At 45.3% G+C, this 27,707-nt stretch overlaps 1 protein-coding gene across 1 annotated transcript in view; it reads left to right on the top strand.

Annotated features, from left to right (window-relative positions):
* Positions 1-27,707, top strand: part of kank1a (KN motif and ankyrin repeat domains 1a) — a 54,796-nt gene that overhangs the window by 18,271 nt on the left and 8,818 nt on the right. The window contains exons 2-3 of the mRNA XM_030723539.1: positions 10,748-10,877; positions 22,876-25,512. Of these exons, the coding sequence (XP_030579399.1) occupies positions 10,841-10,877; positions 22,876-25,512 (2,674 nt within the window). The 5' untranslated portion in view covers positions 10,748-10,840. The remainder of the gene's footprint in view (positions 1-10,747; positions 10,878-22,875; positions 25,513-27,707) is intronic.

Below are 27,707 nucleotides of genomic sequence, written 5' to 3'. Positions count from 1 at the left end.
AGCTGTAATTAAGGCTCAGTCATGTGGTTTCATTGTTGGGTAACACTCACATTTGTGTACTGCATCATGATGCTGGCAGAATGAAACCAGTTCAAACTGAAGGGTAAGCAGGGAGGCTGCAGCTCTGTGTACTGTCAGTGTTGGAGCATCTTTAACATGGGCATCAAATGTGAGTCAAATTAACCTGTACCTGAGGAAGGGACATTAAAATATGCATGTTTGGTGGGTGTCTCAGCTAGAACGGTGCAGTAATGGTGTGCACATGCTGCTCCAAGGAAAAATGTTTTTTCTGAAGTTGAAGTTAAACAGTTTGAATGTTGCCAGAATGAGAGAACTGAGATGGGGGAGGATGTGCTTGGGATCTGAGTCTTGCTCGTAGTTCGCATGGTGCCCCACTGAGGAGAGGCTCCAGCATGGGGCTGCGAGTGATGGGTGGTGTTCACCGGCCCATAGCTCCACTCCTCCGCCTTAGTGACTCCACTCGAGAGCTGAACAAATAAGGGGCTCCAGTCTGTCCTTTGGTCAAGTGCAGTCCGGAGGGAGGGGGGCACATTCTGAATTGGATAAGGGAGGATAAAGAGACGGGGCCGCTTCCCAAAAAACCCAAATCAGACTGGACAAAATGATCCAGGAAGAGGGTGATTATAATGGAAACAACGTCTTCTGTTTGTAAAACCAGGTCACAGTTTTAACTCTTTGTTGCTAAGGTGACTTAAAATATTAAATTACCTTAAAGCTTGTGAACTCATCAAGCTACTCAAAATGGAGATTGATGCATCGATCTGCGACTTTTCTGGGGTTTGTATTTTCTATCCTATTATAAACATAGTTGGGAGTGCAGGATTTTAGAAGATACAACCCAAACCTGAGCCGCCTTTTTCCTGCAGGGGGCAGTGTTGTCAGCAGAAAGGCTTGGTGTGTTCTTAGGAGCGGGTGTGTGTATATGACCTCCTAAATGTGTGCTCAGGGCAGCTTCATGTAGCAGTGAGCTGAACAGGCTGATTAATGATACAGCGCACAGTGTCCACAGTAACATGTAAAGATTTTCTTCTTTTTATTGTCAGGTGTGTGTGTGTGTGTGTGTGTGTGTGTGTGTGTGTGTGTGTGTGTGTGTGTGTGTGTGTGTGTGTGTGTGTGTGTGTGTGTGTGTGTGTGTGTGTGTGTGTGTGTGTGTGTGTGAGAGATGATAACGAGGCTGTCTGATTCCCTGAGGCTGGACCTTGTAAACTCACTCGGGACTTCATCCAAAAACAGTTACTGCTGCAGCTAAATGTTTTTTCTCGCTGCAAACAAATTATTCGCTTAAATAAGCTGAAGGCTTCAAGCAGTGAAAGAAGAAACAAACTGTTTTCGGGCTCAGAGTGGAAGCATGTTTAAAGCAGCTCATTGGCTCTGCTGCTGCAGATGAAATCAGTGCAGGGCTGAAGTTTCTCTGCCTCGTGGGTGGAAATCCAGCAGGAAAAAGGCCTATGCCAGCGTACTGAACACATTCACTCAGATAGAAGCGGTTAGTTTATTTTGCAGCCTTCAAGGTCTTAATTTTTACTTGTTCAAAGCCTTCTGAGGAAACGTGGAGGAAGGATCCTGATAGACATGCAGGTTCCTGCTGCTGCTGATTCGTTTGCGTTTGACCTGCAGACGAGCAGCAGTGACGATAAACGGCTGAAGCAGATCGAGATTCCTAAAATAGAGGGACGGCAATCGAAGACACTTCTGCAAGATGTCGTCCTCTCCTGTGGCTTCACTGAGGTGGAGGTTGTGAAGAAGGTTCCTGTATGGTCTTAAAGTTAAAAGTCTAAGCTTTACATTAAAGTCAAATGAAACACCACAGCACTGTAGTATTTGTGTGTGTTTTCTGCTGATGGCTGTGTAGTTGAGTCAGGAAGGACTCAGTACTGCTGTACTGCGACTCTTACCTGAGTCTAAATGTTTTGTTGTACCTCATATCCACAACACTTAAACACAAACCACACTGTGAAACTGAAGTTGGTTCAAAATTATGCAAACATGTAGCTTGTCAGCTTAAGAGGCACGAGCGATATTACAGTGGTTTGTGTTTGAGTGTGCAGCACTAAAGCTTAACAGTAGAACAATAAGAGAAAAGCAGCTTCATTTCACATGATTACATCATTGCTGGTTTCATTAACATTTGAACAAAAACCCTGAATATGAATATTGAGTCAAAGTGGTGGTAGCCTGTTTAATAGCTGAATGTTGAACACTGGAAAGTGCAGCACACACTCCACCAAAGAGATCTAAAGACATTTTAACTGAGTGAAGGTAACCAGGGTCTCCTGGCTCACAGTGGGCCTGCAGTGACCCTATGTTACTGGAATAGATCTGCATATTTTAATGTCCTAGTTTTTAATACATCTATTGCACTGGTTAAACACCTCGTTTCTTCTTCACAGAAAGTTTACAGTTTGAAAATGACCACATGCACGACTACACTCCTCATTATGTGGCAGAAAGTACACAACTCTTTATAGGCAAGTAAACTTGAGCCTGGCATCAGTTAAAGGTTGCAGATGTGGATTTAAACCGAGTAGGCACGCTGGTTTGAAAATGCAGTGTTTCAGGCGACCTCTGGATGAAATGAGCCGTGTGAGTAAAAGACCAGCGTCTGCCTCTCAGACCGTTGAAGCCTCTGAACAGCTGATGCTGGAATCCAAAGACTGTACGTTATGATGCAGAGTTAAAATCCAGCTGGATTTGGATCCGTCTGCAGGTGTCCTGCAGGTGCAGGCGTTTTGTGCTCAAATATTGATTGATTATTTTTAAAATGACAGGGAAACATTTCCACATACACGCTGCTCAGATTTTATGAACGAGATGAAACGAGTCAGGAATGAACGATGGTTGGGAACGTAATGACGGGGGTGTGTGTATAATTTTCTTTGATTTCCATAATTCCAGTCCCGGTTGAGGAAATGCTTGTCGTTGCTGAATACTGTGTTTATCTGTGAGCGTGAGGCTTGTGGCTGCACCAGAGGAAGAATAGCAGAGAGTTGAAAGCGACGGCACCAAAAATAACTCTGTGTGTGATTATACAGGAGCAGGCTGACTCATCAGCTGACTGCACAGGCTGTTGTGGTGTTTTCAGGGTAAGTTTGAAGTGTTTGGTTCAGGTTTGAACTTTTAATGTGTGCTTTGGGCCCACTTGTACAGATGCAGTTGGTGTCTTTTAAACATTTTCCATTCAAGATTTGACAGTTACTGCAAACGTGTTCTCTCGTGGATCTGTTCAATGTGTGGTTTATGTACTGTTTGAAGTATGCAGGCTCATAGGCTCAGGCTGCCGGGAGACCTCCAGTCAGTCACTGAGGACTGCTTCTCCCCTCTTCACTCCCTGCCTCTATGCCGCTGTTGCACGTCATTAACTTTGGTCTGCTGACTGGTGTTTGTGGTGGTGTCCTGTTTTTGCTCCTCCTCTTCCTCCCACCCCCTGACCGGTGACTGTGGATGTCTACCCCTCCCTGAGTCTGTTCTTCTGGGTATCTCTTCCTGTTGAAGGTGAGCCCTTCGTCCCCCCAGTGCAGCTTACAGCAGATGATCAGGAAGGTCGTCTCTAATTATTGCACTTTGAGATGATTGCCATGAACTGGTGCTGTGTGTGTGTGTGTGTGTGTGTGTGTGTGTGTGTGTGTGTGTGTATAAATAAGATTAGTTGGCTCTTTTTTCCTTTGCTGAAGGGCGAATTGAGTTGGAGGTACGTTTGTAGGAAAGGATAAATGATAGATGAGGTGTAACTAGTAACAGGCCTAGCTTCAGTAATGTCACAGGCTCATGTCTGCGTGGGTGTGTAGTGGGGTTGCATTTGATTTTGGTTAAATTGAATAGTGAACACTGTTCAGTATTTCTGACCACAGTTCCACCTGGAGGTAAATGCCTGATTGGGAACCAGGAACCTTTTGGTCTGTTTGCAGAGCTGAAGATGCTACTAGTTTTATTGGGAGTGACCAGGGTGTGCAGAGGAGGGATAGTGGATGTGTTTGAGCTTCCAGGCAGGAAGGAAAGGGGAAGACCGGAGAAAGTTCATGGATGTGGTGAAGGAGGACAAGCAGAGGGTTGGAGTGAGATGGAGGGAGATGATCTGCTGCAGAGAGCCTAAAGCCTAAATAAAGGCTCGACTTCTGTTGGATCATGTCTGTGTTTTGGGCCTTTTTGGCTAATTTGCACCAGCCTGCACACTTCATTGAAAGACGCTGATAAACTTTATACCCATTAAATATAATATTTACAATCCAGGAAGTCTTAAAAGCACAGCCCTCATCCTTGCTGCTGTCTGTCATAGAGGCCAAAGGTCACCACCATAGGAGGTGTCTATAAACTGCTGATGATTGCACACCAAAAATAAGCCCCATTTTTATTCTATTAAGCTCTTATGCTAGCCCGCTTTATTCAAGTGAGCCTTAACTCTGAGTTCAGTGTCGGCTCTCCTTCATATATTCATGATGCAGCCTGGCGCTCTTGTTGATCCTTTATTCTCTGTCATGGACCTCCTCCAGCTTGGTCTGAATTCAGACGGTTGTGCATTAGTCAGCTGCTCCCTTAGCTTCCCTGAAGATGGGAACTCGTTACTTTTAGTCAGATGTGGTTGGGAGCTTTTTCTTTTCCCGCCTCGGACCATGTGCATGTTACACTCGCAAAGTAGGGGACACAATCCTTTTATTCTTCCAGGCTCCTCCCTGCTTGGCGGGATAATTGAAAAGCTTTGTCACGGGCTCTCCAGAGGTAAGCTCAGCAGGCTCCATCAGAGGGACACGAACAGCTGGACTGAACCAGATCCGCAGCAGCCAAACTGTAGCGCACGTCAGCGTTCAGGCATCTGGCCTCCACACCTGGCTCGGGTCTTCTCCACAGTCAGCGCAGCAGCTTCTCCTCCAGAGCTTCAAAGGAATCTCCTAACTGGGCCCAGCTGCAGAGCTGAGGCAACAAGTAGCTACTGCTTGTTCTGCAATTAGTCAGTTTCACACTGGTAAGCATCAGCTCTGCAGCACAGAAGCATGATGATATATCCATTGTTAACTTTGGTTTAACATTTTGATTTTTAGAGATACTTAAACAAAACACACAAAAAAAACCCAGTGATGCTCTGCAGGCTTCTGCACTCTGTTTGAATGCTGCTGAGCTCTTCCTGATTATCTGAATGAAAACATCCTGGTTCCTCTTGAGGCTTTTTCCCTTCATTAAAGCTGGAGCCTCTGATTTTATTAGGGGAAAAACAGCTCTGTTGAATATTCAGCGCAGCGGGTTTGCAGCCTTAACAGCCCTCTGGTAACTTCTCATGCTGTTTACTGTTGACACACACAAACCCTGAACTCTTTGTTTTATTGCAGTGGAAAATGTGAACTGTGGCACCACATCCTGTCAGCTTTAGCTTGGTCACTTTATATGGTCTAGACGTGATGCACGACATCGCATGCCGTGCTGAACGTTTTGACAGTAACGGCATGAATTAGATGGATTAACATGATCCTGGTGGGACTTTTAGGAAGCAGCATTTCTCTTCTTCATCATTGTAAACAAGTGGTGACCTTAAAGTCGTCTTCTGTGGCTGTGGTTGGTTCAGAGCTGACTGATTCATCTTTAGAAACTGAAGTTCAGATTTGGGTGAAGCTTTTATAAATATTGAATTCATCAATATTTTGTAGCTTCCAAAAATAACGGGGCCACGCGCTGTGACGGCTTTGTGTTTGTAAACACTCGGAGATCCGGTCTGTCCTCCTCAGGATGAGGGTTTGTGTCACTGTGTGTGGCTGTAGCCTCAGGTTTATGCTCTTAAATGGGAATTATGTGACACTGTATTTATGGAGTAATCCAAGTGATGGAAGGAGTTGTTTAATGAATTACTTTCTGCAGGGATTAATTAACTGATGTGTTACTTTTCAGGACGGTAAAGTGCAGTTAATTATTCTTCGGGCACTCAACGCCGTAGAGGACGCTGTTGGAATACCTGTGCAGTCCAACCTGCTTTTGCTTGTTTGTGTAGCTTGTCAGGCATCTCATATGACAGTAAATAATGCAGTTATTTTAAACACACACACCTCCAGGTGAAGAGGAGCCTGACCTGAGACACAGTAAATCAGACACACACCTGCAGCTCCCGTTCCGTTGAAATGTATCTAGCAGCTGAGAAGGAACCAAACGAGTTGTTCGGGTTTGTCACGGCTCTGCTTCTGTTTGAAGTTCACCTGCCGAGCTGTGGCGCTCCTGAGCGTCTCAGCTCGTGGATTTGTTCTTTCTGTTCATCATGGAGGAAACTGAAGTGAGTTTTGTCTTTAAGTGGGAAGCTTTAAGGGACTGCTTTCAAAGCTGAATCATGTCTGAGACTTAAAAAATGTGCAGTTTCACTCTGGCTTTAAGCAGAAACATTAATATCATGATTTTCTTTGCTTCCTTTTTCCTAGCATTTAGTTTGAACACATGCAGAAGGTCATGCTGTGCAAACTCGTGTGCCTTACAGAGCACACACGGGCAAAAGAGTGATGCCTCTTAATTACTCTGGTACCTGGATGAACAGTAAATAGCAGAGTTCCCACTCTGTTCGATAAAAGGAGCCTGTAAGAGTGAGCCGGAGGTGTGAGAACACGTTGGACGTGTTTACATTAAAAAAAAAAAAAATCATGTGATGCTTTCAGCTTCTTTGTCGGCGTGTTTGATCAGCTCGCTGAGTATGAATGTGTCGTCTTCAGCAGGAGCAGATATTAAGTGTGTGTTTCCATCAGCACAGAGGGCTGGAAGGACACGGCCAGAAGGTAATCGGGTTTAGTTTGTCTTCTGGTTGGTTTATGAAAGCGTTTCAGCTCAGTCAGAGCTGATTATATTCTGAGCATTTTTATCCTGTATCGGTTTTTAACTCGACTATAATTAGAACATGGTGGCAGTTGGATGTTGGTAGTTTAGTTCCACAAAGTATTGTATAACTTTACTTTTGGTGTGTTGACACATTTACTGTGTCGCTCCAGCTCATTACTGGGAGTTAATACGTGTAGTTTAATGAGCAAACCGAGATGGCCTGTAATGCAGCTTGTGACATGAAATTTGACAAGATGAGCTCAGCTGAATTCATTGGTCCCATTTTAATATTTTTTATTTATTTATTTTTTTAATCAACACCTCAGTTTTCTGTTTGATTCAGCTCATGTGGACAGAAACTCTGCTGTGCTAAATCACTCCTGCTGGAGCGATTTATGAAGCTCATCCCTCCACAGCTCAGCTTCGGGGGGGTTTGGGGCGAGTTTGTTTTGTTTACCTTCCGTCTTCACCTTCAGCAGCTGAGCCTCGAGGAGAAGCGCTGCTGTGCTGGTTGATGTGTAACCATCATGAAAGGCTTTCCCTTGCGTTCAGCTGCAGGGCCCATTAGCTGTGCTTCGGCATGTGTTTACCCACATTAGCCCACTATTCGCTTCACCTGGAGGCCCAGCGGGGGGGGGGGGGGGGGGGCTTAAAGTCCTGCTTCCTCTTATAGAGCTCAGATCGTTTGGCTGTCATCTGAGGAAGTCTTCTAATCTTAGCTGTGAAACTCGGCCCTCTCTCTGAGGGCTGCTGGGTACAGGCTCATTGGCCAAGGATCGCAGACTCGGAGCTGTTTGCTACCTGCGTGCTGCAGCAGGAAGTTAGAATGAGAGTTACAGGTAAGCAGCACGATTGCGTCACTGTTGTGGTTTTGATATTTAATGTGTAACAAACCCAGAAGTGTTTGGTGTTTGTTGTGTGCGTGACTCTGCATCAGGTTCTGCAGGCCTCCACCTGCAGCTTCACACTCAGGGTTTTAGACCTTGCATCAAAGTGTGGGTGGAAACAATTTCAAGTGGAACGTTCTGATTTATTTTATTTATTATGCACCACAGTAAAAGCTCAGGTTTTCCTGCAGGTCTTAATGGGAATGCTAGAGGCTGAATAAATGAGCAGAAATGTGAGTTTCTCAGTATGTTGTTCATTAACTGAGTGGAATGTGCAGGCTCGTCCTTTAAGACCTTTTTTAAAAGTTTCTCAGCTAGAAAAACTGAGGGCACGTGCTCTATTAAGTTTGTTTTTGTTTTTCCCAAAATGTTGTTTGATCACGTGCTGATGGAAAGAATCTCTTTAAACTAAGACACTCTAAAATGTCTTTGTGTTGATATATAATGGACATTTTAACCTAAGGAGGAAATGTAAGAACAGATAAACACTGACCACTGATGGTGATTAAAAGTCCTCGTTTTTTTTCTGGAACTGTTTAATAAAAGCGAGATGTGACGGTTTAGGGCCAATAATGTGAAACTTATTAAAAGCATGAGAGTGTGATCGTTTTAGTCCAGGTTTAGTAGCTAGAATTAGTTTATTTCCCTCCTTTGAGTCCTGCCTGAGGATTTCCTGCTACTTCCTGCAGGTTTGCGTTCTGCCAGCTCATGGAACGGGACACATGGGAAATGTTTGGTCAGTTTATCCCCCCACCCCCCCCTGAAGAATACTTTGCATGTTCTTGGCTAAATGCTGTTGTCTGTATGTGGTGAATTACTTACTTGACCCCATGCTGCTTGAGCAAATGAGGGGATATTAAGAGCAGCTGCATGAAATGTTTTCCTTTTGTGGGTGTTACCCTTGGTCTCATTTTCTATACGCAAGTGTTATGATGACTGAGTAGAAGCCCTCAGTATCTCTGTTTACCCATTTTTTTTTTTTCAGGCCTTTGAGTGGCCGTTATCAGTCCCATACTTATCGTTAGTATGTGGCCTCCTTTGCCTTCTGGCAGGCTCAGGCTCAATGAGATCATCCATTGTATTCAGTGAGTAAAAGAAATTTGGACGCAGGCGACCTCTAGACATGCCAGATGCAACAGCAGTTGCAACAGCTGTCCAGTAGCAGCGTAAAGATGGTTGTTGCGATTTGTGATGAAACCAAAACACACCACAGTATCTCATGTCAGGCCTTTAAAGTGTAAAGTTTTAAATAAACTTTAATAGCCAGTCATCCATTTTTCTGATGCTGGTCAGGCTCCCGGGGCAGCAGTCTGAGCAGAGATGCCCGGACCTCCTCCACAGCCACCTTTTCCAGCTCTTTTGTGTAGGAGTTCCCAAGCCTGCTGAGAAATGTAATCTCTCTAACATGTTCTGGGTTTGTCCCAGGGCATTTTCCCAGTGGACATGCCCACCTTACTCAGGAGGCATCCTGAGGCACCCCAGCCGGTTCCTTTCAGTGTGAAGGAGCAGCCGGCTCTACATCGAACTCCTCCTGAATGACCTAGCTCCTTACCTTATCTCTGAGAGCCACAGTCTCAGTCTGTTGGTAACTACCCACAACCTGTGGCCACAGGTGAGGGTGGGGATGCAGATCAACCTGTAAATCGGCAGCTTCACCTTCATGCTTTGCTCTCATACTTCAGCAGAGCAGGTCAACATCTGCATCACTTGAGGCAAAGGCTTTTTCTTTTCATCCATTTACTTCTATTTATGCTCACCCCCCCACCCCCACCCCCCCTCTGGAAGAGCTGTTTCCGTGTCCTAAAACAGCAGAATTTTATTTTCTCCCAAATGATGATGATGATGATGCTGCTGTTCTGATGTTACAGAAAACTGAACCAATCAGCCTCACAGACCAGCTGTCCATCACATGTCACGGTGTGAAATGCAGCTTAGTGGCTGCTTTTTCTAGATGTTTACTTTCAGCACGCCGCAGACGGTTTTAAATGAGAGGGAGGAGAATGGACTCCAGAAACATGCCTGCAGTCTATTTGGGTGTTGGAACAGTTCTGTGTGCTCTGTAATAGCCGGTTCCATCTATTCTTGCTCCCCGGGATGACGGACAGTCAGGACTTAGATGCAGCAGCCTAATGTCATTACTGTGCTGCTTTATTTACAGCTATTTACTTATGATGCAGCTGACTGACAAAGCGACCTTTCACATGTTCCCTCGTATCCATTGGATGTCGGTTGGATGTCCTAATAGCAGACACAGCTGTTGGGAAGAGATGTTGAAATACCACTTTGACCCCTAAATATGCTTCATTACATTAGAGTATATGTCACAGTTAAATGTTCTTAATAAAACACAAACTAATGTGGATCCAGGCATCCTTCTGAGTCTGTTCATGAGCTTCATCAGGTTTCAGCCTTGGTGGAGGCATGTGGTCTCTGACCTCTGTTGTATTAAAAGTCTTAGACTTTGACCCGTCTGCGACCACCGTGGAGCTGAGATCTCACTGTGGGAGCTTGTGATCAAGAGAACAGAAGGTCCAGAGTCAAAAGTCTTCAGGTTATTAAAGGGCTCAGCTGGATCACCTTCACGAACCTCATCTACATCTACACTCATCGAGATTTAACAAAACCTCGGTCTCTCTGGTCTGTTGACTCAAATTTTCCCCCTATGCTGGCTGCTTTTTATAACACAATAATTCTTCTGTTCCTGTTCATAATGTGTCCATTGACGACCAGGCCACCGCACACAGGACCTCTGTGCTCGGAAATGTCAGGATGCAGACGCACCTGTGAAGATGCAGCGGTCTGCCAGGCTTCAGCTCTCACAGAGAAATGCTTCAGTGTAACAAACCATGAAACGCATGGACTCAGACTTCACATAGCTTTAAGTTGCACTGACAGTCACGCTGCATACTGCCAGCGCTGATGGGGAAACAAAAAGAAACCAGCTGAAATCGAGATGCAGTGTTTTAAAGTGACCTGCTTTACTGACAGTGTTTTCTTGTTTTTCACTAATTGTTGCTCACCTGTGTGCATCACTAACAGGATTCCTTTGTGTTTTCTCTCAGGTTGCAGGTTGCATGGTAATCTGAACTTGATGCATGGCCGTTGCATGACAGCACTGAGTCTTGTCGTTGGACTGAGAGCACGCAGCTGCATCCATGGCTCAAACCGTGCACATGAACGGCAGTGGCCCAGGTAAGCTGTAAGCCGCCTTTGTTTCACGTGTGAGGATCTCTTTGGGTGGGGGTAAATGTGTCCCTACAAGTCTAAAGATTACTGCCTCAGTGAGGAATATGTGCTCTTTGTGGCTATAGTGGTCAGGGATACAATGGGACTGAAGTGGGATTAGGGGTCCAGTTTCAAGCTTAAATCATGCGGGTATATTTAGGTTCTTGGCTCCTGCTGTTTGTGTCTAACACCATGAGTTGCAGGACTTAATTTTAGTCGCGTCATCCAGTAACTTCTCAGACCTCGTGATAGTTTAACAAGTCCATAGGTTGTTTGTGCAAGCTTGTATTCAAACCTTTAAAAACCAAGCAAGCTCTAGCGGCTGTGTGAATATGTGCGTGGGTGTCGTCACCATTAGATGGGACAGAATTTGACACATTGTCGGCCTGGTTTTAATGTTGCCAATTAAAAGGGAACCATGATGCTTTCTGCATTTTTGTCATATATACACGATTAGTGGTGGACGCTCAATAAACAGCCAAAGTTTTAAATGAGGTCAACAAATGCCTACGAGCAGAACCTCAGGTTACATGAGGTTTTTTTTTTTTGTTTTACTCTTGACTCTGTCATCAGTAAGAAGGGATATCCCTAATATGGGCACAGAAGCCACGCTCACCTGCCATTCAAACCATGTTTGTGGGGGGACGGCCAATCAGAAGAAAGTTGGCTTGAAAGGAGACAGAGGATGAGCTGAGTGGCTGCACTGAGGCCCAGGATGAGATAAAGTAACATAATAACATAATGAAATCCTATTATCTGTATGTTAGCCCTGTGGTAGACTGGCAGCCTGTCACAGGGTGAACTCCACCTTTCACCCTGTGACAGCTCTAATGGCTCCAGCCTGCCTGTGATGGGTAAGAAGATGGATGGATGGGCTGGTACACTGTGTCTCTGTAACCTCCTCCTGATCATAATCGGAATGAGCCTGAAGCTGAGTGATAGATGGGAGTGAGTGATGGGCTTTAAATTATTTCAGGAGTGTTTTGGCTTTATATGAGGCTATGAATTATAATCCTCATTTTATATTTTTTTATGATAATCACTGAGCACTAATTTTATGATTTTTCATGTTATGATTAGTTTAGACCAGATTAAGTTACATCTAAAAACTCAGTCTGCTGCCTTAAGGTGGACAAAAGGCACTTTTTCTGCTCATTCAGTCCTTTCTGCACCGCCTTCACTCAAACACACAGGGTGTGTTCACATGGAGAGAATTTCTACGCTTCAGTGTGAAATAATTGCTGCCAGCCCAGGAACACACACACACACACACACACACACACACACACACACACACACACACACACACACACACACACACACACACCTGCAGATGACTCTCATTCCTGCACAGACTAACAGGAGGGAGTGAAGCTTCTTACTTCCAAATCCCTCCTGGAATGTGCAGCATGCAGGACGGATGCTTTCAGTGCAGCGGAACACTGTTCTGAGCATCAGTCTACACACACAGACACACAGACACACAGACACACACAGACACACACAGACACACACCACTCTGCAGGCTGTGGTAAAGGTTTGAGCTGCAGTGGCCACTTTTACCAAAGGGGCGAATACTGAGGAATGCTCTGCTCAAACTGCTGACCCCTCCTCTTAATAAAAATAGCTTCTCTGTGGTGTTGCTGGTCAAGAGGCAGACGTGGTCACCTGCTGGGGAAGAATGTCAGGCAGACGGTGATATTTAACCTTTTATTGTAGGGCTGGGGGATGTTTAGGAAAGAATGCTCATCTGTGATTTAACGCCGCTTGACTCTTGGAACACGTTAGTTTTTGTTCTTGTTCCTCAGCAGACTTCTTGGTTTTAGTCTGCCTCCTTGTCGTCATGAATCTCGGGTTTTAAAGTGCACAAACTGCATGTTCATCAAATGTAACAAATGAGTGTCAATTTCAAATCATTCCAATAAGAGATTTAATATCAGGGGGAAAAAAGAGGTCCAGTATGATGCAGACAGAGAACCAGAGGTGTTTTTGTTTTCTGCCTCTCCACGTGACCGCACTAATGTCTGTATTCTTGTGTTGAAGCTTGATTGTGCAGTGAGGCTTCTTGCAGATTAAAATAAATGCCAGATGTGTGACGCCTCAGCGCATTGAGCAACAAACCATTACGCGCATTTCTTCCAGGGAAAACCTCAGCAGATTTTAATGCAACTTCAGTATTGTTTGTTTCAAGCTGCAGGACTGATCCCACAATCTTAAAATACTGCTCCTCAAAAATGTTGGACTGATTTAAAGACCAGTGGGAGAATTAAAAACACAATCAGCATCATGTTGCTTATACTCTGAATGAAGTTGCCATTTTGGAAAACTGATTTCACGTTAGGACAATCCGAACTATTACTCCTGAACACGAGGTCCCGGTCCGGGCCTGGTTGTGTCTCGGAGCAGACTATTATGGGTTTGTTCTGCCTTGAATGGCACCAGTCCGCCGGGGAGGCCGTGCTCGCTGTCAGGCCAGTGAGGCCACCGCCTGTAGCTCCTTCAAACCCACTGAAGTGTTTTTGTTTCTGCAGCAGTAATGGACCCAGCTGCCCTTTTAAAGCTCCCCCGTGGTACCTTTCAGTCACTTTCCTGTTTGTGTAAGAGCTTTGAGTTTATAATGATGTGAGCCACCGGGGGCCGCGCTGCGTCTTTGTAAATCAAATGGAGTAATGGTTTGTTTCTCTCACTGCCCGCTCCAGACCCTCACTGTCTTTACACAACAGCGCTGATGTGTGAAGTGTGACTGTGTCTCACTGAGCATTAATCACTTCATTGTTATCATGTGCAGCGTGCCCCCTACAGTACAGCAGAACAGTGCAGGGATTCAGTCTGAGCAGCGTGCACGAATGCAGGATGAAGATCACGGTTAGCGATCATTCATAACCTAAATCAGCATTCATTCACTCATTCACTGGTAGATTATTTTAAAGCTCTCATATTATGCAAATACTAATGTGAGACAATTATTTTATGGGTAGAACACGATTCCTCACGATCTGCAGCTAAAGCATTTACAGAGAAATCAATATCAGGAATTAAACCAGCATCCTGTACTTTTTAAATGGCAGCTACTTTGTTCGCCTCATGTGGTCAGCCCTGTGAGCTCGGGCAGCATATTTTAGTCAAAACGGGACTCATATTCTTTGGATTCCAACATATTTAATCTTGTAAATTTGACAGTTTGTCTTGGAAATCTCTCTCCCTCAGTTGGTTTTGTCCTGTTTGTCTTTCTGTGCTGCTCCTCTCCTCCTCCCACGCAGCCCAGCCGGTCGAGGTCGATGGCTGTGCTGAGCCTGGTTCTGTTTAAGGTCACTTCCTGTTTTAAAAGGGAGTTCTTCCTTTCAACTCTTGCCAAGTGCAGAAGTTTGGAGATAGGGGGTTGTGTGATTGGTGGGATGTTTCTTTATTCACAGCAAGAAGGTCCTGGGTTTGAATCTACCATCTGGCCTTTCTGTGTGGAGTTGGCATGTTCTCCCCGTGTCTGTGTGGGTTCTCTCTGGGTTCTCCAGTTTCCTCCCACAGTCCAAAGACATGCAGTTAGTGGGTTAGGTTACCTGGTGATTCTAAATTCTCCATAGGTGTGGGTGTGAATGGTTGTTTGTCTCTCTGTTAGCCCTGTGACAGACTGGTGACCTGTCCATGGTTTACCGTGCCTCTTGCCCTATGGCAGCTGGGATAGGCTCCACCCCACCCCCCCAAAGACCCTGAACTGGAGGAGGAAGGAAAGGGGGATAGGGTCATTCTTGCAACAAAACGGCCCAAAATCCACGGACTCAAACTATCGTACCTCGGCAAACTTAAATGTTTACTCTGAGCTGTTGTTGGCTGAATCATCATATTTACATGTCGGTGAAAATGAACCGGCCTGCAGACTGTCGGTTTTTCTTGACCATCTATGAGAAAAGTCTGAGACGGGCACATTTTTTCAGACTGCCTCACTGTTTGCAGAGGAAGCCCAAACATTTCCCTCAGTCTGCATCATCGTGTACAGCATTGAGTTGTTGAATTTGGCAGCAGCGTCTGGCACGACCCTGTGAGTTTCTGGAAGAAGCCAACAGTTCAGCTGGCAGCTGCGCTCCCACTGACCAACCTCTGTTCACCTAATGTGCAGCTTTAATGGACTTTGTGTTCTTTTGTCTTGGTCCTGGGTTCAGATGAGGACCGGCGTGTCTTGCTCTTGTTGTGTTGAGCTGCTGCAGTGTTGCAGGCATTGATCAAATGTTGGCTCTACTTTTCTTGGGAGTAATTAGGCTCACAGACAGAGCCAGGAAATACCAGGCTGTGTGTGTGTGTGTGTGTGTGTGTGTGTGTGTGTGTGTGTGTGTGTGTGTGTGTGTGTGTCCCTGTATTACTCATGTTGTGGGGACCAAATTCAAGTCCTCATAAGATAAAGCATAAAATTGTGTTCTGTCTTCTGGAGGGATGAAAACACAGCAGTGTTTCTGTGCTGTTGGGCCACTGGAGTCTGCTCCACCCGGGCGCTTGCATCATGCTTGGCTCTTGGAGTAATGCAGTGCGAGAATAGCGCTGTGTCTCTAGTGAGTTTGTAAGTTTGTATCTGCAGGTCCTGAAAAACCCTGAGTAGCATTCATGTTAACGTCCTCCAAGACTTCTTCTTGGCTGTTGGTAACACACACTTTGCATGAGCAGGCTGGTCTGGTCTGTTAACAGTGTTTAAGTGTATGTAACAACTCACTTTAGATCTTCCTTTTGGATATTATATTTATTTATATGTATCCATCTGGTAGAATTATGACCCCCCCCCCCCCCCCCCCCACACACCTATTTTGAAAGAGTGAATGAGCCCTTGCCCCTCCCATCACAACTTCATCAGCCAGCAAGCATATCCTGGATAGTCGTGCTTCCTTAAAATGTCCAAAATTTACAAAATGGAGCAAATGTTTTGAGTATGAGTGAAAGAACTCGTTAACCTCGTCAGTGTTCAGAGGTCAGGGCTGAGGGCCATAGATGTCTGTAAGGCTTTGAGTCTTTTTGCAACCACATGTGTCACCTCCTGGTGGCCATTAAAGAGTGCTGGCTTGGGGCACTGCTACAGCTCACCTGGTTGAGCAGGTACTGAAGGCTACAGTCCTTACTGAAGGACCAGGGTTTGAGTCCCCCCCCCCCCCAAAGACTGTTTCCTGTGTCACCACCTCCCTGCTTTCCTGTCTGCTCAGCAGGAAAAACTGCAGATCCAAGACAAACTTCACTTTTCTCAGAAGCAACATCTACAGATGCATTTTAATTGGTAAATCTGTGGGTGAGGCAGATGCAATGACTATTATTATTATTATTGTTATTGTTATTATTGTTATTATTATTGTTAGGGCTGCAGCAGATATTGTTTGGATTATTAAACTAAGTTTAAAATGTTTTTGTCCCCAGAACAATGCAGACCTTCAGTTTTCTGTACAGTAGTGACAAACGACCTTCTCCATACTAGTTAAGTAGTCACAGGTATTACCTGGAATTGTTTATGGGTTGGTTTTATTTCTGTAGTGTGAACTATCAACTCTTATTTCAGGACTTTTTGCACTGCAGCTAAAGACGTTAGAACATTAGAGGCTCGACGGCTCTGTTTGAGCAGGGACTCAGATTGGATGGGAGTTGTTGGTGGGCTGTTCTGATGAGATTTATATCAAAATAAAGGGGCAGTTTGCTCTGATCTTTGGCAGGTATAATAATCTCTCAAATATCCAGAGGGCAGCGTGCTTTGTAGTTAGACCTAAACTCATTTGATCTCCAACTGCTTGCAACCATTTCACTCATGTTTAGCCTAATATCCCCAGAGCATGCCACTTGGGCCACACCTAAGTACAAGTGCTATCAGATCTGAGCGAGCACGTTGTACAAAGGAGTCCCAACTGGACAGAGCAGCACTGGTTTAACTCCAGGCTGCTAATTCTGCAGCAATTTTCACTTAAATCGATTTCTTCCAGTAGATATGCACGACGGATGCGTTCAGTGCACCGGAACGCCGTCTGCCACCACCACATTCACTGACACAGTGAGCTATCCCCTCACTTCCTGTTTCTGTGGTGTCTGAGCCTATCCAGAGCCTCCTGTTGGTGTCCAGCTGAGACATGATTACAACCAAGGTGTTTTGTGCTTTAAGTCTCCCCAGTCACATATTCAGCCAACAGGAATATTGGCTATACCCCACAAAACCCTCAGACTGCTGCAAAGAATGCAAAAGAATAAATAGTTAATCTCTGAAGAGTTGTTTTCCATATGGTGCTTTATCCTGTATTTCCATTAGTACCTACTCGGCACGGTTTGTAGGCTTCCCCATTAGTACCTGGTGCTTTTTTTTTTTTTTTTTTTTTTTTTTTTTTTTTTTTTACCTTCTCAGCCAGGGTTCCAAGTAATCCAGGGCAATCCGAAAATGTGACGTCGAAGAACAACATGCCACTGATTGGCCAGGGAGTGTCGCCACTAGCGGAGTCATGAGAGTGACTCCTTCACCAGAATCAGCCGTGCTATTTTTTTAAAACCCGGCAGCAAGAAACTGGAGGCACGCAAATCAACACTGTGGTCGAACGAGGAGCTGCAGACATTTCTGTGCTTGTTGGGAGATGAGACGAGAAATGAGTGTTTATCATGAGGTCTCCGAGCTAATGGCTGCTCCCGGGTACCATCGCACAACACAGCAGTGTAGACAAAAGCTAAAAAGACTGAGTTGCATACAAATTACGTCAAGAGACTTCTGTCCATGTTGCTATATAGACTCCACCCACACTGAGGTGGTCCTCAGTCGTAATGGAAACAAAACTGTGGCGACTCGACCCGCGCTGAGTAGGTACTAAAGGAAAAGCAGTTTTAGAGTCCAAAGAAACCTCAAAACTGGGGCTGAAAACAATTATTAAACTGTTCTCATAAAATCAGTAATGGAGACTAGAAGTAATAGCGTAAAACACGTCCGCCATCATTTCCTTAAGCCCACATTTTTACATGTGTTTAAAGATAACGAACATCTTAATTATCCACAAACAAGGAAGTCTGTTCTAAGGTACCTGTAAATTTAAGGAACATCACATTTTAACATGAGCCACATTAGATGTCTGTCATGAGCTGCTTATTTTCAGGTGTTAAGTACACTGTGTGTGTGTGTGTGTGTGTGTGTGTGTGTGTGTGTGTGTGTGTGTGTGTACAAAGCAGGGAGCTCGGCTTTCTTAATTTAAAATAGAAAAAGTAAAATGTCAAAGACTTCTGTTCTCTGGTTAACACACAGCTGGCAGACAGATTCAGAGCAGTTGGCTCATTTATTCAGTGTGTGACGGCGTGTGGAAGTTAAAAGGCTTTTGTCAGCTCTAAATTTAAACTTTTACACAGCCAGTGCAAAATAAGCAAGGCCCTGGTTGTGTATTTTTCTTCAGAGTGTCAACACGAGGGCCCGGGCTGGCTCTCAGCCCCATATTTTAAGAGCAAACATGGAGAGTTTGAGGGGCTCAGCTGATGGAGCACAGAAAAGTCCGGAGACCGTTTGGATGATTTTAAAGGGATTCTCTTCTGTAGAGTGTTAGCATCAGCCTGTGCTGCTGCTGAGTTTGGCTGCAAAGTGAAGTGTGAATAATTAGTCTTTGACTCAGAAGCACATGGTTTCTGTTAGAGCCGCTGACCTGCAAACCCTCATCCTGAGCTTATACACAGTACGCTGCTGGTATGCTGCAAACATACAGCTCACATTAGATAATGGGGCAGAAATATTTTAATATCCCAGCTGAGGGAGGTAGAACAGAGCTTGGAAGCTGTGTGCCAACCACTAAATGTTATTTTTAGGCTGCACGAAGATCAGAACAGTAACTAAAACTCAGCCTCAGCTCAACAGTTCTGACTAACAAAGGTCTGTTTTATTAATACAGTCTGCACATTATGTGCCAATATTTGTATTTTGTCTTTAATGATTTTGGGTGGCAGGTTAGGAAAAAGCTTTTTTTTTTTTTTTTTTTTTTTTTTAATCAAGATTTTTATCTCCCTGAAACTAACGAATTAAAGATCGTTAATTATGGCGCTCAGAGGGCGGTTTATAAAAAGGTGATTTAATTCGGAGAACATTAGATTTTCTCTGAGCTTCTGTAAAAACTGTCAGCAGATTATCCGATGAGGAAACAGCTGATCTTTATCAGACCCATAAATAATGCTTTGAATTCTGTTTATTTGTTCTGTTCTTGCAGCCAGACCATTAAACTGTGCCTGTTCCACCTCCAAGGATAAGGATAAATATGCCACAGAAGAGGCCATATCCAAGCAACACATTAAATGCATGCACAGAATTAATGGTCAGATGTACCGGTGCCCTCATAATGGAGTTGTGATATTAATGAATTTCAGAGCAAGCCGAGCAGATCACTAAATAACAGTGAAGAAGTAATAACCTTCACATTTGAAAAAATATTGCCCAAATCCCAGAATTGGAACTGAATAATTACTAATCAAAGAGTCTAATCCTGATTTAAGCAGCAGGCCTGCGTGTCTCGGGCTGCACGGCGGCAGCAGGTGGAGCGACCGAGCAGAAGCCGTCAGCCTGCTGTTGCACGCTCCTCAGCAGCAGAGACCGACAGGCCGTCCGCAGGTGCAGCTATGAAACCTTTACTTCCAGACATGCAGCCTGGGGGCCGGAGCTGGAACACCAAAGATCAAGTCCGGCCCACTGGATGGGTTTGGAAAATGTGTCGGTCTGACACAGACAACACATGCTGAGAGATGTGCCCCTTTTTTTAAAATCCCTCCTCACTAGGCACTAACGACAGGTTAATGTAGAGCTGGGGGGGTCGGCGTAACTAATAAAGGCAGCATGACAGCCTTACAGTGTTTAATGATTCCAAAGCTTTGGGATATTCAGAGAAAAAATTAAAATTTAATGTTCAAATTGTAGAAGACAACAGAACGAAGGACCTCATAGTTTGGCTGATTTGTTGCTGCTCTTTAAGAAGGGAAATGAAGTCCTGCAGACTGGTGTGCAGACGCACTGTTAGCTAACTGCTGTCTAATCATAGTCTCAGACTGACACTCTCACAGCTGTCGACTGCAGCAGACTCCCGGGCTCTTCTCGGCGTCACTGCTGCACGACCCCTTCGGTTGTTCTGCTGATGAGGTCATCGCTCAGCTGTTCGGGGTGCCCGCGGTACCACAGAGCTGCCTGTCACACGCGACACGGCCGGTCAGCACTCGTGCCACGGGGGACTCCTCCAAGCCAGGCAGCTCAGGACCGTGACTGTGCTGCCTCAGATTATTTATACCAGGGGAAAAACAGGACGTGACTGTTTCAGGGCAGAGCAGCAGCAAACAGCCGGGGCCTTGTCTCAACTCTGAGGAATGCTTGATTTTAAATGATAATAATTCCATATCCCTTCATAAAACTTGAGGAAATTTGCTTTATTTTCCTAAAAAAAAAAACTGGCACAAGTACAGACTAGTTTAAAATAAACCATTTATTCATTTGACTTTGTTTCCTAAAACCTTTAACGTATGAAAAATAGATTTAATTTGTCTTTATTTTCTGTGAATGTTTAAACTTGAAGATGCACAGCTGTCTGTCTGAGATTATTGTGAATCAGTAACAGTACAAATAGTCACAGCTTTAAAAACGCCACTAAGTTTCCAAGAAAGCGATCGATTGTAACCCACGCAGCATCATCACCGCAGACTATAGTCGCCAGCATCACTAAAGGAGGTAAATTTAGCTGCTGACTGTTTCCACCCTCAGCGTGTGTGGCTGCACTGAGCGACGGGGTTTTCCATAGCTGAGATTTTTGTAACACATTTGGAGAAAAGTGTTGCATTTATTGGCAGTTTATGCATCAAACTGTTCAGTCAACTACATTTTTTGGCCATAGTTTCGAGAGGTTGCAGACAGTGGAGTTGAAATAAACGTCAGAAACATTTTTCTGGACTGCATCATGGCTCGGTTGTTTTTGTGCGCAGGTATGCATCTTTGGCCGACGTTTCCTGCATTAACGGTTCGATCCCGGTCTGTTCCAGTCGGCATGCTGGAGCATGTCCGTCTTTTAGCTCAACATTTACGGGGTGTAACCAAAGAAGATTTGGTTATAAGTTAGTAACTTTAATTGCACATGCCTCATGAGGTAATACCATATTTATCTGTTGCTTTGTCTGTTTGTAATAAAAATATTAAATGTAATTAAAAGGTCAAACTGACTTTAATTTGTATACGTTTGAGTCACAAGAATAAGTTTTGACTAAACATTAAATTAATGAATGAAGTGACTCAGTGAAATGAAGCCTCACCTCCTGAAAAAATAAAGGTCAGACTTGCAGGTAGACATAAAGTGGACTGTGTAAGAAGCTGGATTTGAATGACTCTCTTTGGCGATGTTGAATGCTGCAAACTGGATCATGGAGCATAAACCAGAGTGTAACAGTTTGACATGTTCATACGCTGAGCAGTTTGTCTCAAGAACAGACTGTTATTGTTGTGGGTCTAGCTCCCCTCCATGAATAACAGGACTCTTACTTGGGAAGGGAAGCGCCTTGCTCAGGGCCTCATATGATTGGAGGAAGCGAGCTGTCCAATAGTGTGCTGCATTTAGTTTACACCAATAGTGGAGCTTTTTTTTCCTCTGGTATGGAGAGGATTGTGAAAGAGCACAGAGTGAGGAGAGAGTGCTTCTGCAGCTCAGAGGCTGATCTCAGCACAGTGCAGCCCGCGCTCTGAATCTGCCAGCCGAGCGGGGAAGAAGGAAAAGCACGAATTTAAAGAGAGTGCTGCTGGTGTGAGGTGAGTGAAGTTTGAACAACGCATGCAGAGAGGTTTAAGCAGCAGGCTGAGCCTTGTTATTCCCTCCTCCTGTTGTAGCTGAATGGAAAGGATTGAGGAGAGAAGGTGCCGGAGCTGGGCGGACTGGAAGGGAAGAGCGAGGCTGTTTATTTCCAGCCTGTGTTTGCTTTAGTCAGTGAGAGTTCCAGGCATACCAAGAACAAGGCTCTGTATTTAGCCAGCACAGTGTGAACGTCCTGACTCTGACTGAGGGCATTTTCAGCTGGACGTGTTGGAGTTTGGACTTTGATTAAAGCAGCTTTGATTGATCTTGTGCTTTCGTTCTGTCTTCAAACTGTGTGATAGCTCGTGGGTCACTTTTGTCTGTCGCAGCTAAAATGTTGACAGTAGGATGGATTTTGAACTGGGGCATATTGACATTGCCTGTCTGAACCCTTTGGCTCCTTTCTTATCCAAGCTGTGGAAACAGATTGTTTGTGTCGCAGGCTCGTATGCGCTGGTTTCTTTGGCAGGCATTTAGGTTTAAAATCCCCTGACACTTTTTTTTGTTGTTGTTGTCCTGTAGCTGCATCTCACATAGTTCGGGCCTGAGTAAAGCTTTCTCTGCCAAAATAAGAAGCACTCACGCTTTTCCAGAGGAGACGTGAGAAATATGAGACGAGTTTGTACTCATACTGTCACATTATGGCGTTTGTGGCCAAAGGTGTGAATATTAGACAGTTTAAATCTCTGTATATAAAGAAAATGCTTGCACCTGTCAGGTGAGCTGTGTCTTTGGTGATTTGTAGAAAACGGCGCAGTAGCGGTTCAGAGTTGTCATGTTTCTGTTTCACTTGTTTTTGAGCATGTGAATGTTTGGAATATGCAATCATCTGTCTGTCACTATGCTTGTGTGTTGACATGCATGAGTATATTTGCATGTATGCGTAGAAGCATTTTTCCTTCCTGTAAACTACTCATTTGCACAAAGGGCAAAAATTCCCTTCTTCCTGCTTTTTTTGTTCACTTTGATTTAAGTGTCGAAGTTATATCCACACTTACATTTATATTTTTATCATATATTTGTATTTATATTTTTATATATTCTATCCCAAATAAATGAACTCACTATTTCAGGGACTCTGCAACAAACTTCCTCTGTTTGTTCTCTCTAAACCTGTAGTTTCTTTATAAGCAGGTGATCATTACTACATCAACACTAATATGTTCTTGTGGTCTCTCTTTCAGAAAGGGGACAAAGATGCCCAAGCACAGAAGACGAGAAGGACTCTGAGGCCCCTTACTATGTTGAAACTCCTTATGGTTATCAGTTAGACCTGGACTTCCTCAAGTATGTTGACGACATTGAGAGGGGCAACACCATTAAGAAGCTGAGTATCCAGAGGAAGCCCAAAGTGCCCAAACCCTTGGTGGTGCCCCGGGGCAGCACTGGTGGGGTCAGCGCTCAGGCTGAATGGACCTCCACAGACTCCCTGTCTTCCTCAAACAGCGATGGCAAGCAGTCCCCAGTCTTCTTCACCAACAGGGGTGCTGCTCCACTGACCCCCACCCTCTCCAGGGCGACCTGTGAGGTGCCTCTGCATCAGTCGTGCTCAAGCATCACAGAGCAGAAACAGCTCCTTCCCCCGCCTTCTCCCAGGTTTGCCCCCCGGCACAACCCCCAAGTGGAGAAGACCCTCATGGAGACCCGTCGTCGGCTGGAACAGGAGCGTCTGCTCATACAGCCGCTTAGCGAGCCTCCGATGCCCCGCCGTCGTCTCGCTAGCTTTGGCGGTATGGGCTCCAGCAGCTCACTGTCCTCCTACTCTGGCTCCATAGGCCCAAGCCAGATCTCTCCCAGCTCCCATCAGACTCTGCCCATCAACGGTCATCTCCCTAATGGAGAATATAACTCCTATTACCCACCATCCAGGGGCAGCTCCATCCGCCACAGCCCCATGAGCTCTGGGATGGCCACTCCAGTAACTAACGTCAGCCCGTTACACCTGCAACAAATCCGGGAGCAGATGGTTGTGGCTCTCAAGAGGCTGAAAGAGCTCGAAGAGCAGGTGAAAACCATTCCTATCCTGCAGGTGAAGATTGCTGTTCTGCAGGAGGAGAAAAGACAGTTGGCTGCTCAGTCAAAAAGTCAAGGTCTCGGTGGCTTCCGCAAACGCTCCTACAGTGTAGGCTGTGCTGACCAAATGGAAAACCTGGGCCCCATCCAAAAGGAAACAGAGCTGCACATCATGGAGCCAGAAGCCAAGGAGCAGAGCGCTCAAAGGCTGGAGGAGTTCAGACGCCTGGCTGCTGAGGTCCAAGCACTGGAGAAGACTTCCCAGGACAATACAAATGAAAACCAGCCTCAAAACCTCACGCAGAACCAAGCCCTCCATAAATCCATTGGTATAGTTACTGATGAAAATATGAATAACCTTCCTGCCACTCAAAGGAAGCCGCAGAAAGAACGTTGTTTCCAGGATGCAGGGGTAGCGACAGAGCGGCTGGAAATCCGGAGCGCTGCAGTTGGTGTCACTGAGGCCATGCTGGGCATGACCACTGAAGCTGAAAAAGAGATTGAGCTGCAGCAGCAGACCATCGACGCCCTGAAGGACAAGATCTACCGCCTTGAGGTGCAGCTCAAAGAAACAACTCATCAGATGGAGATGGGAAAGCTAAAACTGGAGCTCCAAGCTGCTGGTGGGTCAACTAAGAAGAAAGCAGACAAAGGTTTGATGGTCAGGCCGGAGATGTACAGCATCTGTGTGGAAGCTAAAGTCCAGACACGCAGCCAGGGAGTGGGTGAACATCTGGAATTCAGCCATGTTAGCACTGCTAAAAGTCCACAGACCCACACTAGAGGAGTGTCCTGTCAGCCTACTGTCCACAGTGTTGCCACAGGACCAGACGTCCCTATGGACCGGTGGGTGGTGCGTGAACATGTGGAGGTGAATGACCAGTGCGTAGGGGTCCAGGTGGAGACATGTCACCAGCAGGTAGGTGAGGAGCTCAGTGTTTGTGAGGTGGGAGTCAACACAGAGGAGGTGGTGGACAGCTTGACCCTCAGCAAAGCCACGACGGAGGCAAGCAAAGAGTGGCGATCAGTTGGCTGTGGAGATTGTTTAGTCGATGTGGTCGTTAGTCCCATCAAGACATTGGTGTCACAAGGAACTGATCCAGATTGTGTCACTAAAGTGGACTGTGCTGTCATGGCGGCTCCTGAGTCAGCGACTCAGCAGACCAGCACCGAGATGGAAGCTGCAGAAAAGTCCACGAACACAAAACATGTTGTCCTCACCGACTCATTCACTGCCATGGAGTTGCTTACTTGTGATAAGCAAACCAACACAGTGGTTACTGAAACCCGGACCATCGCTGCTGGAGAAGGACTCGTTAAAGACGTTCACTCAACAGCAAAGATGCGTTCGATTGCTGTTGGAACCATCACAGATGTGGAGCTAATCCCCAGCAAATCAAGCTCAACTAAAACCAAAGAATGTGGGGTGGGACCAGTAAGCATCCATGAGAATTTCTTGGTTGGTTTAAAAACCAGAAACATAGCATGTGGCCCCTCCCAGCCAGCTGAGTCAAGCATCAGCAGCAAGGAGACCGTGGAGGTGAAGACTGAGGCGGCAGCCCTGCAGACGCAAGGCGGCGTCAGCTTGGACCATTACATCGAGAGGGTGCAGAAGCTGCTGCAGGAGCAACAAATGCTGCTAGCTGAGAACTACACCGAACTGGCAGAAGCTTTCGGACAGCCCCAGTCCCAGTTTGGGGTCATCAACAGTCAGCTGGTCAGCACGCTGTCGTCCATCAACTCCGTCGTGAAGTACGGGAGCGCCGAGGACATCCTGAAGCTGCAGTCAGACTCTGCGAGCTCAGAAGGTGAGGATGCTAATTATTCTGCACGCTCCACTCATAATGTCCAAAACAAGACCTTTACTCTTCATAAATGTGGAGGGACCTACTTGTTTGTCGTGATAACTGACAGTCATGCCACAAACATACACATGCACTATAAACTGCTTCAGCAAAATAACAGGTAAACAAGTATTTTCAGTCTGGGTGGATGGGGGGGCAGGCATTGAAAAGACTGATTTTAGGGATGTGGCTAATTATTGATAAATCTTGTGTCCATCATGTCTTCAAATTGTATTTTGTCTGATCTGTCCTAACATCCAAATCAATTCATTTTAAAGTGATATGACTGCGTCATGTGATCGTCCTCAGCTGATGGAGTCTGCTCAGTTGTCAGAGAAATTGGAAATCCATTTTGGCCTCCATGTTTGCTTAAAAGTTTGAAAGAGCGTTTGCTCTAAATGTAACATAATTAGTTTATGTGAACGCTTTCTAACACCACAGACTGCATAACATGGCTGCTGTTTTCTGGACTCCACTTTCTGAGGCCTCAGTGTTGGCGTTTTGGTCATTGTTTCTCTTTTTGGAGCCAGGAGTTATCGTGCTTAGATTATCAGCTAAGGTTAGCAAGCTGCATCCATAACCTTTGCAGGTGGAACACACACAGATATCTGCTGATTTAGTAATAAGTAACAAATTAATAAAATACTAGAACCTGTCACTCAGAACTCTCTTAGTTGGTCGGTAAGATGTTTATTTCTGCTGTAAAGTTGGACATTTTTAACATGGAAGTCTATGGAGACTGACTCACTGCTGGACTCAAGTGGTCATTAGAGGAACTGCAGGTTTTTGGCACTAAGCGTTGTTTCACGTTTTGGCCCTGGGGGGTGCGCTGCTTGTTTAAAACACACTTTTAGGTCATGTCAGTGTTATAATGAAGTAACAGCTGATTTAAGGTGTAGTTCAGGATTAAAGGGTAGAAACTGTTCCTGCTGGGTTTTCTTGTTGGGGGGGGGGCGTTCACGCATGGTCTGATAGGACCCGACAGGCCAAAGTTGTCTTTGGACACTGGAGAATGTGGCAGGGATATGAACCAACAGTGAGTTCATTTCTTTTAGCAGGGCCGTGATGTCGCACTATTCTTCCACTTGTTTTTGCAGGCCACCCCGCCTTTACCAGCAGCTCCCTGCTGATTCATGGCTCCTTCTCAGTTACATAACACACATTCATTCAGGCTGGCAGATGAGCATGGGGTGGGGGGGGGGGGGGTGGTGATTGTGCTGGTTTCTGGTCACTTTCTGGCCTCTTTTGAGGTGTCACAAGGCTGACCTGACTGTTCAAGGAGCTGTATTTTGGAGCACTGGAAGCAGCAAACTAAGTGGGAACAGCTGTAAGAAAGTATTAAGGTGCTGATGGGTAACGTCTGTGTTAAAGTACTTACAGTAAGACAGGAGTCTGAACAAAACTCACATCACATGCTATAAAAATATGCCCTGCAGATTTCTGATTTTTAAAAAATGGCACTGAGGTCTCCCTGATTACATTTTCATGGTTTCAGACCTTATGGATGAATTCCTGCCATCAATGTTCAGCATAAAATGGCATGAAAGTCATGACTGAAGTCGTTACTCCTCGTCATAAACACCAGTTTATAAACCGACCCCGTGGCTGAGTTAACATGTAATTGTTAATTTTCCAGCTGTAGTTAGATGGTAAAATATTAACACTAGGTGCTTATTTTGCTTTAAGTAAATAAGGTTGAGAAGTCAGGAATTTTACATGGATGTTTCCTGGGAAGCTTCAGTGCCGTTCATCTGTGTGTAAGCAGGCGGAGTGACTGAAGGAAGAACCCGTAACAGTTTGGAGCGGATCCAGATTGTTTTGTTTAAAATGCGAGTTGGACACTTGTCTGTCTTCAGTCATGATTAATTTAACAGCAGCCAAAGCCATCATTTAGAAAACTGGCTGATCTGCTTCCTCAGTCTGTGTTGGTCTGATCAAACCTTTGAAGTCTGATTGGAGCAGCAAACTCCACTTTTTCAAACTGAACTCCACCCTCTTCAAATCACTAAGTGGAAAAAACAGCCTGATTGAGGAAGCGGGGTTTCAGAGTCTCAAACAGAAAACTTTCCTCACCTCGTGTCTGTGAAACATCTGCGTGCTGCAGAGTCCTGCTCATCGTACCATACACAGCATTTCCAATCAGTCCCAAAGTGTAGGTG

The sequence above is a fragment of the Archocentrus centrarchus genome, unplaced genomic scaffold (genome assembly GCF_007364275.1).
Source record: "Archocentrus centrarchus isolate MPI-CPG fArcCen1 unplaced genomic scaffold, fArcCen1 scaffold_26_ctg1, whole genome shotgun sequence".
Classification (NCBI taxonomy): Eukaryota; Metazoa; Chordata; class Actinopteri; order Cichliformes; family Cichlidae; genus Archocentrus; species Archocentrus centrarchus.
Note: the sequence above shows the minus strand (reverse complement) of the source record. Positions and strands in the feature narration are given on the sequence as shown.